The sequence below is a fragment of the Toxotes jaculatrix genome, chromosome 6 (assembly GCF_017976425.1).
Source record: "Toxotes jaculatrix isolate fToxJac2 chromosome 6, fToxJac2.pri, whole genome shotgun sequence".
NCBI lineage: Eukaryota > Metazoa > Chordata > Actinopteri > Toxotidae > Toxotes > Toxotes jaculatrix.
The window spans coordinates 15,959,086-15,973,254 of NC_054399.1; the positions used below are offsets into that span (position 1 = coordinate 15,959,086).

At 37.6% G+C, this 14,169-nt stretch overlaps 1 protein-coding gene across 1 annotated transcript; it reads left to right on the top strand.

Moving 5' to 3' along the window:
- Positions 1–1,736: 1,736 nt before the first annotated feature.
- LOC121183389 (phosphatidylinositol 3-kinase regulatory subunit beta-like) lies at positions 1,737–7,912 on the top strand. Its single transcript, XM_041040436.1, has 10 exons — positions 1,737–1,850; positions 2,854–2,959; positions 3,176–3,274; positions 4,636–4,816; positions 5,055–5,180; positions 5,361–5,503; positions 5,625–5,801; positions 6,597–6,668; positions 7,233–7,394; positions 7,668–7,912. Exons 2-10 carry the CDS (start codon positions 2,886–2,888, stop codon positions 7,855–7,857), a joined length of 1,224 nt encoding a protein of 407 aa, XP_040896370.1. The 5' UTR covers positions 1,737–1,850; positions 2,854–2,885; the 3' UTR covers positions 7,858–7,912.
- Positions 7,913–14,169: the final 6,257 nt, after the last annotated feature.

The following is a 14,169-nucleotide window of genomic DNA, read 5'->3' on the forward strand; positions in this document are numbered from 1 at the left end:
CTGTATTTCCTGTGATGATGTCAACACCCCTCAACCAGTCACAACAGCAGAAAGACATATCCATGGCTACTAGGCCTGAGCTGTCACCAGCAGATAAAGGTAACATTCAACCAATACAGAAATTACTTTGAAATAATAGTTACTATGAAAAGGTGCTGGCTTTCCTGAAGTGTCTTCTCTTCCTTTTTTGTGCAGTAAATAGCAGATTTCAAAACCAGACCACTGTTGCATGTGATGAGCCTTTACAAAGTCTTAGAATCTCTTGTCTGTAAGCACAAAGTAAATTTATCTGATGTCATTTTTTTTTTATTTATGTCACCTGTGCTAATTTGCATAACCTTTACTCCAGTGGGTAATGGTAACATTATACAATAATCAGTCATATATACATATATGTACAGCAACCATATGTTTACAAAAGAGTCGCAAAATGAAGTTATATCAGTCACACAGGGTGCAGGGAGTAAAAGCCACGTTCAGTTTTAATAAAGGGTATTAGCTGACTGGCACCTGGAAACTTTCCAAGGGCTGGATGGATGATAGATGTATTAAATGAATGGGTATGGAAATAATATAATAGTTTGATAAAGTCAAGGTACAAGACTGTGCATAAAAACTAGAGGAGAATGTCAACAGCAGTACTCAAGAAGCACTGCAGTAAGAAACAGCCAATCAATACCAAGTTTCAAACACTTCACTTCTTCTTGGCTGTAAAGACAGATTTCTCACACCCTTGCCACTGCAATAGTCACTGCAGTTCTTAATTTCAAAGAAACATAGTCAAAACATTTTTAACTAACGGTAATAACATAAAAAACCTACAATAGACTAGCGCTAAATTATGTGGGAGGCTGACATACTGAGGATTGTTGACTGGGCATAAAATTGTCTGTAAAAACTCCAGATTCACCTAGATACAAGATCCATTAAATGTACAGCTTTTTCCAGGTTTCTATACCAGGCAAGTTTTAACAGAGCTTCACTGTTTGTAGGCCCTGGGTTAATGAGTTCCCGCCCTTTCTAATTTTACAACAGCATACATATGATTCCTCCAACATTCAACTCCATCTGCAGCAGCGATTTAATGCCTCTCCAGGCATGCCACTGCAAGTGCTGAAGAGATGATTTACATGAACCACTAACAGCATGCCTCTCACTACACGTGTGCATCTGCGTTTGTGTATATAGCCACATACCGGTAAACACAAACAATTCACACATAAATGCAATACTTTCAGGAAATGCCTGACAGACAGGTTCTCACCCTTCCCTGCATCCCTAATGCTATATTAACACAAACAGGGACAATAAACACAAACAGACACGCTGGCACTTCAGCTCCAGTCCTTCAGACCGACATGGCATCTCTCCGCACACAGCTGTTGTTTGTTAGGCTAGGCGAGGCGAGGCGAGGCAAGGCGAGGTCGGGCACTAAACAGCACTGAGTCTGGCTGACTGTGCCTGAGCGTTGAGGAGTGCCAGTTCTGGTATTTTAGGCAGTCAGACAGTGTCACCTGTCAGCAGACTAGTCTGGACAGAGTCTCCCACATGGTGCAAGACTAAGCAACACAACGATATCTCCCTCTTGAAGACTTGTCAGTGGGCCAGCAGTGTGCGCTGAACAGCCACAAAGTGCAGATAGCCACATACAGACTGGCCTGAACTGACATCAGGGGTAACACTGGGACACTGTGCAGTTGATTTTTCAGAGTTCTTGGAGCCTGAAGTGGGTGAAAACAACAGTGAGGCTCAGTCTCAGACCCTGACAACGTTCCTGCAGGACCTTTCTTCCCTTGTTGATCATGATGATGTGTTTCCTGCCCTGAGAAACAACGTCGCTAAGGAAGGAGGTACTCTCCAACATCTCTTTGCTCTGCTTGTTAGAAGTGCAACAGATCTTTTGTAGCATATTTAATCACTTTTGTTCCGAAATAAGGGAAAAATAACATGTAACAATTGTTACATAAACTGCTGCACCTTTTGTTCCAAATGCAAGCATCCTTCACATTTCCTCTCTTGTTTTGTAGTGTTGTCATTTTAAAAGTCCGAACTTTAACCCCGGAAATTACCTGTTTGATAGACTAATACCCAGATAATGCTTTTATTTCTTCCAGTTACTGTCAACTGATCAATAAAAAGATGACGGTTATTTAATGAGTGAAAAAGTGGTGTAAGGATGGAGATTATCTCACTCTGCTGAAGTATTTTTTTATACTGAATGGAAGAAAAAGGCAAGGAGTGCACAAAAACCTCTACATACCACCACATTTACAAGTAAAATGATTTAATATTTATGAAAACAAAAATTACACAAAAATGTAATCACTTCAGTGTCAAACTGCATTTATTTAAGAATTATTAATTATTATTTCTACTTGTAGCTGTATAATGTATAGCTGTATAAACAGTACGAACACCTCTATAGTAACAGAGTTCTTCTTGGTTCTTAGTTTGAAAAAAGTCAGTCCACTAAAAAGTGGAGTTTAGAGGCCCCTTTGTGCTGACAAGTGGATTGTGTGATTTTCTTTTCAATGGACACCGGTTCAGCGCAGTCACTGTGCCATTGTTGTTGTGTTATCAACATTTCTGTTGGGGAAAAAGAGGCTGCTAGGGCTGAATTTTATAATCCATTTTATTCGCACATGCTCTTACATGCAAGTAAAATGCTGGCATTGTCAAGCCTTGCAGAACGTGTAGCCTTTCATGAATAATTTTTAAAAAAAAATTAAAGAATTCTTGGTAACCTTACATTTTGACAAAAAAAGGACTCTTCTGCAGACTTAAATCTCTGTATTTTTGTCTTTAGCAAATCTGTTTTTTTGTGACCTAAAGTTTTACTGCCTCTGTGCTTAGAACTTCAAGCCAAGAACAACATAACCAAAGTGATGGCCGCATGTGACTCCAATCCTGACGATAACCAACTGTCCGATGCAGAGTGGTACTGGGGCAGCATCTCGAGGTACTGAATATTTTCATATGGTGTGTTGATGATTTGATGTATTGCCTGCTAAACTTTTAATCTGTTTTAAACTCATAGTGTGTTTAATGACAATGACAATGCTTACAATATGAGTTTCGGGGTTTCTTTTAGAAATTTATTTTGTTTATGGGTTGATTTCCTCAAAATCCTACATGAACTGTTTGAATCATTCCCCTCCCTTTGTTTATTGTCTAGAGAGGAAGTAAATGAGATGATGAGAAACACTTCTGATGGCACATTCCTGGTCCGTGATGCTTCCAGTCGGGTTAAGGGGGAATATACTCTCACGCTAAGGTAGATACTTTTTGAGTCTTACATTTGTTCACGTAAAAATAAAGGTTAAAAAAAGATGGTTAGCCAATGTTTACATTTTATTAAGTACAAATAGTTAAGGGTAGCATGAGGATTGTGGCTCTTGAGGCTCTGTTTAGTGGGAAATGCTTGCCCTAAGTTGAATACATATAGTCAGATGTCAGCAATTATTTCCTGGTTTCAAAGTCTAAAATTAGTTTTACTGGTTTTAAAGTGTAACTTTATACATTTCCTGGTTTCTGTCTAATTTTAGCTGAATCAGGACAGACTAGGTTTCAGATATAAAGCTTTGTTGATTAGAGTTTGGCGGAGACTCCAGCAGTCAGCAACATAACACCGTCTACACAGCTACTTTTTTCCCAGTCATCCGTCTCACATCTGTCTGAAGGAAGAGACACACTCCAACTTTAAATCACTTCTGTCCACACCATTTTTCTTACACCTTACCCTTGGCTCTTGCTTCACATGCAATTGTGCCCCAAAACTCTTATTGGATTTCAAGTCTATATTCTTACTATTTGCAAGAGAAAATAAAGCTGCTGACTTTCTACTACCAGCTAATGCAGATAAGTTGTTAATTTGGACTGAGACATGACAGCTGTGGTTGGATGATAGCATTCAGGTAGAGTAGATTATCCCAACCTGGTCAGGACCTGTGGGATCCCGAACTCATTCCAACTGCCTGAAATTTTTGGAGCACACCCTTTAAAGTTGCAGACCACTTGGAATTTGACTAGCCAAAATGTTCAACGAGAAAAACAGATTTACAAAAATTTAGATTAATTATGTACCATCTGACTGTGGGAGAGGAAATTATAATATGGCTGTGCTTATATTTTTCATGTTAATATACAGGAAATATTGCATGTACTGTTATTGCAAATATAACCATGTCTAATTGAATGCATCTTCATTCAATTCACTTAAACAGTGATGTAATGGTAGGAATATTGGTTGTGCCAAACAGAAAAAGTGTCTGGCAATCATGTCAAGATTGTCTGCCACTTTCTTTACCATCAGACCACCAAATGTTGGTCTTTCTGCTTGAAATGACTGACAATTGTATGGGCATGTCAAATTATATAAACGTGGTATGAGGTATTTATTTTATAAAAGAAAAACTAAAAGAAAAAAAAAAACGTTCCTCTACACAGAAACAGCTCAGTCAAAAGACTAAACTACAAACAGTTCTAGGGTTAGGTGCTTCCACTGGTGCCTAAAAAAAGGATGCTACTATAAGAAGTAGGTGGGGTGGGTGCCCATTTTTATTCTACATGATTTTCAGTATTTGTGGTAACTTTTTTCAAGGTTTTTTAAAATTATTATTATTATTATTCTTACAGGAAAGACGGTTCCAACAGACTGATAAAGATTTTCCATCATGGCGGCAAATATGGCTTCTCTGAGCCACTGGCTTTTCCCTCTGTGGTGGACCTAATCCAGTACTACCAGAACAAATCACTAGCCCTGTACAACTCTAAACTGGACACACGGCTACTCTACCCCATATCCAGATACCAGCAAGTGGGTTTATGAGGCCTCCATCTATGAATGTGTACTGTCTTATATTACAACAAACAGTTCATATCAAGGAAACTACTAAAAATTTAAGCAAACAAGGAAATAACAATATTACAAATAAAATAGTCCCAAGCCTTCTGTCATGTTAGTTTAGATCAGACTAAATACTTCATAGGAGCTTTAAAAATGGATGTGGTCCTAAATCTCTTTGTCTTATAATGATAATGTCATATCCGTACAGCAGCAGGTTGTGATGGAAGTTGACACTGATGCAGTCGGAGAACAGCTGAGGATATTTCAGGATCAATACAAAGAGAAGAGCAAAGAGTACGACCGTCTGTTTGAGGAATTTAACCAAACCTCCCAGGTACAACACTAGCCTGATCATTGAGACTTCTGTTTACTAAGTAAATCTGTGCTGGTATTGGGTAAAAACAGTATCTGAAATTAGTATTTTACTTCTGACTGTTTTACTACTCGAGCTTTGATGGTAAAGGCGCTGCAAACATGAATATAAAAGTAAAGATTTGTTTGTTTTTCTCCCCAGGACCTGCAGAGCAAGCATACAGCCATTGAGGCTTTCAGTGAAATCATTCGGATCTTTGAGGAGGAGTGTGAAACTCAAGAACGCTACAGCAAAGAATACATCAACATGTTCCTCAAATTAGAAAGCAGCGCAGAGTCTGACAAGTATGCTTCCAAATACCCATCTTTTTCCACTTTTCATATATTCCAGTTTATTTCTTTTCCGCAGTTTAATAAAAAAAAATAGATAGAAACTTTTTACTAAAGTTGTTCCTTCTACCCCTAGGATTCAAAGCAACTCTGATGAGCTGCAGTCGAGGGTGGAGGAGATCCACAACAGCAAGAAGAAGTTGGAGGAAGAGCTAAGAAAGAAGGCACTGGCTCACATGGAAGTTGACAGGAAAATGAGCAGTCTGAAGCCCGACCTTGTGCAGCTAAGGAAGATAAGAGATCAATACCTGCTGTAGGTTTAAAATTTTAGCACTTCAAGTTGTAGATCAGTAACTGGCAGAGAAAGGTTGTTTGTACTTTTCTGGCCTGTGATTTCCCATGTGAGTTTCATGGCTCCATCAATTACAAGATTGTCAACATACACTAAAGCTTGTCTGCAAAAGCATGAAGGCAGGACACTATGGATCATACTGACATCTCAAACCAATTAATTTTTTCTTCTATGTAGCAAGCACACGAAAAGGACAAAAAAGGCAAAGAAAGAAAAGGTTTTGTGTGTAGCAAGAGGTGGCAGCAACTGCAAGATGGATGTGTACTCTAAAAAATAGAGACTGTGATAGAGACTGCACACTATTTCCTCTGAATATAATATGAAGGTATAATTACATCGGTCTGTCTGCATACCAGTAGATCCACTAACAAGCTCCCAACTCCCAGTGCAGGTCAGATGTATTATCATGACTAATCAATGAGCTAACAAATGGACATGAGATGAGATGAAGTCTGAGATAAAATGTTCAAAAACAGTCTGTCACATACCAATGATACAGCTGAGCTGTAAACATAGAAAAAGAAATCAACTGTTCTCATTCATGTTGCCACAGCGGTGGATCTCCAATATGCCCATCAACTCCAAGTCAAAATGTAACTGTATTGAACTTCCTGTCCTATCTTGATAGTAAAGCAAAGCCTTCTGTGTCTTTTGGTACTTTGTCAAATAATTTAGACTGACAGAGCCACGCTTACAGCATGTTCTGCTAACATCCCCATATTGCTGCCTACTAAGTGTGTTTTGTCCATGTTTCAGCTGGCTCACCCAACAAGGCACCAGGCAGAGCCAGATTAATGACTGGCTGGGTATCAGGAGTGAAGAAGAAGAGTGAGTATCATCATTTATGCAGGTCGACTGAAATCACAGCTTTGTCTCTAAAACAGAAAAGTGCAGAATGCACAGGAAGCTCTTTTGCTACTTCTATTTTAGCTTAGGTATTGCAGATAATTTACCACTAACTAAAGCCTGAAACATACTTCTACTGTTTGTATAAGTCTTGGAAACATGCACATAAGGGTTAGGGTTAGGGGTTACTAGGCAAACATCTCGACCATGTGCAGTCAGAGTGAGGCATGGCAGCCAAATGTTCTACTATCTCACTGAAATTAAATGGCATAAATGAGTTTACCTGTTACCTTTACCAGCAGTGCTTGTATACAGCTATGTCAGTTTTAGGACTATTTTTGTTTGTTGGTTTTGTCATCAGTCAACATCAGGTAAAGTGGAAAATAACCCAGGTTCACATGCTCAAAAACAGGTCATTCAGGCATTCACCTGCCAAGGGATGATTAATAATAGCTATGTGATGCATGTAATTTTTTGGAGAATTGTATGCTTTAAAAGTATATTTTCTAAGTAATGTAATCCTCCCAACTCCCCATCATGTTTTAGCCCATATACCCTGGCAGATGATGCACATGAGGAGGAGAGGAGCTGGTATGTTGGTAGTATGAGACGAAAGGAGGCTGAGGAGCTGCTGAGAGGGAGGAGGGATGGGACCTTCCTCATCAGAGACAGCCAAACTCAGAGGGGCTCCTTTGCCTGCTCTGTTGTGTGAGTACCATCCAATTTGAATATTTTATGCATTTAAACATATAATTTGCAACATTTTAATGTGCTGTAAATAAATGCCTGTTTCACCCCTATCTTGGACTGTCAACAACTGATATTGCCTTTGCCAATTTCCTTACAGTGTCATGAAAGCATACATTTTTAGCACAAGTTGCAGTCTAAATAAACCCCTAATGTTGTCTGCATTGGACTTACTATCTTTTGTTGAAAATATGTTAACTGTGCACAGAAAGTGACAGGCTTCCTCTCTTGCAGAGTGGACGGGGATGTGAAGCACTGTGTGATCTACAGGACGTCCACGGGTTATGGCTTCGCTGAGCCCTACAACCTGTACTCATCGCTGAGAGAACTGGTCCTCCACTACCGACATACATCCCTGATCCAACACAACCAGCAGCTGAATGTAACCCTGGCCTGGCCAGCTCTCAGCCAGCAGCCCAGCTGAGACACACCAGCACGCCACCCTGATGGCACTTTCCCAAAGCTTCACTGTATTAATATCTGAGGATGCACCAGTATGGACACTGTTACCAGGCTCTAACAGTGTACCGGTTAGTGTTGTCACCATACAAGAATCTTCACAAACAGTTTCAGTGCTAAAATTTAGATATGTAACAATCCTGCATTGGTAAGATGTCCCAGCAAACAAAAAACAGGTCACTGAAATGCTTTGCTAAGATACTTGCATCAGATTTTGAGCTATTTTTCCACAGTGGTTTTAAGGTAGATTAGGTCTCTGTCATTGTCAGCTGTGTTATTTAAATACAATAGGTTTCATATTTAGCTCCTCATGTCAGTTTGTCAACCAATTCAGGTGAACAGTGATGCAGTTTGAGATACTGGGGATTGTTTGAAAGCCAGACTGCAGCTCTGCTGTAATCTATTTTCTTTCTTAAAGCTATTATTTCTTTTGTTAAAAATCCCATTTACTTGCCATCTGCACATTAAGCTTGCAGAATACAGCTGGGATTAAGTACTTAGCATTTACAGAATTCAACACTGAATTACATCTGTTGCTGCAGTACTGAAATACTGCCTCAACACAACAACACTAATATTGTTATCAGCAAGTTTCTCAAACCTTTACTGGTATTGAACTTGCAATATTTTTGACAGTGTAGCGGCTTATGAAAACGATATCAGGGTAACACAGCATAATAGCATCTAACTTTGCTTTTATAACAAGAAGAATCAAAGCAGAGATATGATTCCATTTGCTGTTTTTCATTTATAAAAAAGGATGGCATATTTCTCCGGTGGAGTGATACTGATGAACATTTGGAACTTTTCCACTAATCCAGACACTGTGTCAGCATACGTTTTTTTTTTTTTAACCCCTAAAAGGCAAGCACAAGAAATGTTTCAGTAGCAGTATTAAAGTTCTTCTCTCTAGATTTGGCCATTCATGCCTTAAACTGTACCTCAAACATTTCTAAAATATTTTTGTCCAATAACCCAAATTAATCCTCTGTATTGTGCTGTATAGGCATCAGCCAGTACTGAGTGCTCTGAGCCAAATTCACTCATGTAAATTATGTTATACATTTAATCTATATAATCAGTACAGTAGTAATGTTTAAGGTTCTTCTGGGATAGCATATGTGCACTATGAGTAATTTAGAAACTGAGGAAATATACAAGCACTTTATCCAAAACCAGACATTTTTTTTCACATTGGGGTTTCCACGCGAACTCAGTAGTGATTAAGATCAAACTACGCATTCATTTCTTCAGGACATTACAAATGAGAAGAAAAACAAAACTCATTGGAATTCATGGATTCTACTTTTCAGGTGTATTCATGCTTCATATGTCAATATGCCATCTTTTTAAATATTCTGATGGCAAATTTGTTATATTTTTTGGTTTGAGGAAAAATGTGACAATCAAGGTCACATCAAAGTTTGCATACTCACTCATTAACACTTCAGAGTGTTAGTACTAATATTTCAGGATGGGGGGGGCTTACTGTGAAAAAGCAGACATAAGACACAGAAAAATAGTGAAAGCATTTCTGTGAGTTGTGTGCAAGCAAATTTTGGAAAAGCACCACCCCAAAGAAAGCACAGTTTCTTAGTTGCATGCGAGGTATCAATAATATTCAGATTACTCAGACTGCTGTTTTAAATGTGATTTCTCTGTGGTTTCTGCAGAGTTCTGCTTCAGTCAGTGATTTCAGAGCTTTGATAAGTGGTATGGAGAATGATGTGAAATGATGATACACTGTACAAGACTTACAGGTTTCCAGTTCTGTAGGGAATGACTGAAAAGTGCCTTTAAGTGCTTCTGTTCCACCCATCTTATTTTTCTTGTAGACACCAACTTTCTGATGAATCAGACAGTGAGGCTGTGTCTAGTTCAATACATAACTACAACAGCGCAAGTACCACCAAGGAGAGTGTTAGTACTGAAGGTAGTTGCTTTCCTATCACTGAATGCTTTAAGCAGTATATATAGCTCAAACAGACCGTATTCCCCTGTAGCTTGCCGTATTGAATTTACATAACACTTAGTATGAGAAGCTGTACACCTAACATAAACTCATAAACCAGGCATTTACATTAGTTTGTGAAAATTTTTAAATGTAAGGTAAGGTGTAAGACTCAAAACTTTGATGCCGTTTACCTTAGATAATTGTTCAATTTTAACCATGATTTTAAGTGTACAGCTAGAAACTGGATAAGTAAAGGCAAAGAGGCTAAAAGTGTATATCAAAATTATACGCTTTATTTAAAAGGAGCTGTACAGAACTAAGGTCCCTTAAACATATCAAGATCAAACAGTTGTATAATTATTACTATAACTTTGAATTTTGCCGCCATGTCAGTTATTAGCTAACAGGGTATGATTCCAGCTATGGTGGACCAAATAGAACTCATTACTATGAAATGTGAAACGATTATGATATTGTTTGATAAATGCTGGTACAGAGCAGCAGAACAAGCCTTTTCTTTCTTCATAAGTGTGAGGTATATTCAAAATGGTGGAAGAAAAGTACATCTATTATGATCAATATTTCTTAAAACAGAAATTGTTTACACTTTAAGACTATCCAAGTCCCTCCAGCCCAACTTGGGTAACTGGGACTTGATCTCCTTTGATTGTATACTTTGTGAGTAGAGATGAAGTGGTGCTTGTGGGTTACAGCGAATCATTCAAACTATTTTTTATAGGGGAATATACAATAGTAATTTAGCACTGTCAGTTTGGGTTGCCCATTAAACCCATGCAAGTAAGAGTAGTTGATTTTACATTTTGTCTCTGATCATTATATTTTCATCATGCGCTTTTCCCTGTTTAATGGGCACTTAATCTCTTAGAGGTTGTTAGTTAAACATATGCTTAATGCTTGTTGTGTACGTGCACTTGAAGTTATCAGTTTTCTCAGACTGTTTATTGCCATGAAGTGAGCTGGAAAAATGTGTCCTAATCCCACACTGTGGCAGTGAAAAGGTGTAAATGTTTCATTCTGCATGCCATTGTTGTGTAACAGATAGGGACCTAGGTATTATTTGTATTACTAATCCAAATAACAATATTACGGTTGGGTAGTGTTTTGATACCATTTCTTGTACTAAATCACCACCAGCTGTAGAAGAGATATTTTGTTGTTGTTTGTTGTTGTTTTTTGCTTTGTCTCCATGATTGGTGCTAGGCACTCATTGTTGTAGTGTTCTTTAAATGCACTTCCCTGAGGTCAAAAGTCAGTCATACAGTATGACTGTGACATCTTCTTTTTCAAATCAAATGGAAAAGCTGTGGTCTGCTGGCTATGGTCTGCTTTGCGTGTGACCTCATCAGACCATGATATAGTGTTGCACAGGAATAAAATGTCAAATGCTGCATTGCACAGGTTGTGGACAGGGTGTGAAAGAACCACTAGATGGCAGTGCAAACAGGACTTTTAAACTTAAATCGTTATTCTTTAAAGCTAGAGTCAAAGTTTGAAATTATGGACAGCTGTTGGCATGGTTTTGTTTGGACAAGCAGTGCTACACTCCTGTGTCTAGAAATTAAGACTAACAGTGGTGTAGTCATCTTAGCATACTGTCAATTTTAGCAACATAAGACTATCACATTACCTGCTGTCATCAGGCTGGTGCACTTTCATCTTTTTAGCCTGAATTTCCTGTCTCACAGGATGTTTATTAAAATGCTCATCTCTTTTTTCATCTCACTATTGCTTGTTATACAGTAAACATAGATGGGTGCACCTGAATGACTATATCATCTAAGGCATGTAGGGTCCACGTCTGGCATGTGAAACCAAAGTGTAGGTGTCTATCTGTTGTTTTTTTTTCTTTACTGTTTGCACACTGAAAACATTGAGTGTTAAATTGAGTACATCACTGGAAATACACATTTATTTAATATTGTAAGTTTTAAAAAAAGAAACGTTACATATCTCAGTTCATTTTGTAGCAGGCATACAGAAAAAAGTGTACAGTTTATATGTGCAGAAACAGACCACTGCTTTGTGGACTTTAGAGTTAAAGCATAGCATTTGCACACAAGTATCTCATGTGAGGTGGAGATACCCTGGCTGTCTTGATAGACATCCACTCTCTTACTAAAACAGGTGGACATGTGGTGGTGCTAAATATGTACAAGTTGCTGATGAGATTGATATGTCGTAGCACTGATAAAGCACTAATATGATTTTTCAAGGCATCGTTAATGACCTGACCTCTTAATAGTGTTTAGTTCAGTAAAACCAACATATATTTTTATTTTTTAACTGTTTGTGCACAATCTGGTCTTTTTCTGTTGTCACAGGCCATTTTTGTAACTAATGTTTTATCACTGTGCAAACAAAACTGAACAAACAAGATACAGAAAAAACATGCTTTAAAATTATTTTAAAAATTAGTGTCTCATATTTTAAAATGTGTGTCATGATGTACGGTCAGCTGAAGGTTTTCAAATAATTGATAGTTTTTTTGACAAGAAACTTTGGGTGCCATCACTTGGTTTGGCATTTGGTCTCAGAGTTTTTCTCTTATTTTGAAGAAATCATGTTAAGTGGTTCACTCTCCAACACAGTATTTTTTTTCTTAACCTCCTCCCTAATGTTTTAAAGTAGGCTGAAGTTTTACTCTGACAATTATTTGTGTTGACCTAAGACCTAGCTATTTAGGTAAGCTATTTAGCTAGACTGCTGACATGAAATCATAAATATTACTTGTATGTTTATGACTAAATGAAATGAAAAATATGATTACCGTTATTTAAATTTACCAGTCAACTAAAACCTCCTCTTAACAAGGAGTATTAAAACCAGTGAGATTTGTTCTTCTTCTTGAACATGAAAGTTTGTTGAAACTTTCTGCTAGATACCATGTACTTGTGGCAAGGAAGACTAAATGAGCCAAACTGGTGTATGGCTGACTCGTTTGGTTAGGTCAAAGTGGACCCAGGGACTTTCCAACTGGCTGTCAACTGGTTTAATTAAGACCACTTACTTGGGTTGAGAAGACTAATTAAAGGGCTTGACATTGTGAGATGCAGGTATGACTGAATGAGAGCAATGTGTTATGTGTTAAGTAAGAAGATGTTTATCAGGTTCTCTGATGTAATGGTGACAGTTTTTAGTGGTGATAATGCTAGGTTTAATTTCTAGAAAGGGATTTTTTTTGTAGAATTGGTCAATATCATTGTTCTGTGTGGTGAATAGATAGTCATACAGAAATGGTTAGGTACAAGGCTAGACACAGGTAAGCAAAGGAACTGATTATGTGGGTACAGGTAGGTTTAGTGTGGTACATACTAATGTAGTATGCTGGAGATTTATGTTGGGGGTCAAGTTTTATAAGTATGGCAATGTTTATGTCTATTATGGGTTTGGTGTAGTTATGGGTATGGTTAAGAGGAAAAGGCCCGGTAAATCAGCATCAACTTTCTTCCATGCCACAACATGCTGGGATCTAGCCATAACAATTATCAAAGAGAAGCCACATTTTGAGAGACATTTGTTTTCCATTTCACCTTGAGTTAGATGTGACATTAGTAACTATTTTTTTAATGTTTGAAATCCAGGGACTTATATTTAGCAAGGTTTTCTTTCACTTTGAGCAGTGCATACAATTAAATACCTCTTATTGTCTCTTCTTGCAATGCAATCGTACCTGTTAAAATGATGTTTCTGTAACTGACATTTTCCATCGTGGCTGTATAGACAAGTCTTTCTGCTTTAATCTAAAGCATTCAGTTTCCCTTAGTTAATAGCCTGTTGTAAGAAAATACTGTTACTGTAAATATTTACTGCAATTATTATGCAACAACTTTCAGCGTGTTTAATCTGGCATTAAAATAGCTTTTGTTTCCATTGGTAGTCATATCTGAAGAAAACTGATGGTTTCAAACAGTTTTTGTTGGTGTAAAACCTGACTTTACCCTACTTCAGAACATTATTGTTCATGTATGCACTTTCAGATCCCCAAATAAATTTGAGATGATGGTTTAAGGAGTTGTTATGAGTATCATTTAATAATCTGACAATTTCTAATTTCCGCACTTTTACTTAGAACTGTTATATATATATACATATATATATATATATATATATATATATATATATATATATATATATATATATATATATATATACACATATATATATATAAATATATATAAATTTTAAGTTTACTGCACATAGCAATACTTCATCAAATCAAATCAGGCTTTCTTGCCACTTTGCCGTACATACAACTGCAGTGCAGACAAAATGAGACAGCGTTTCCTGACCACACCAAAGGCC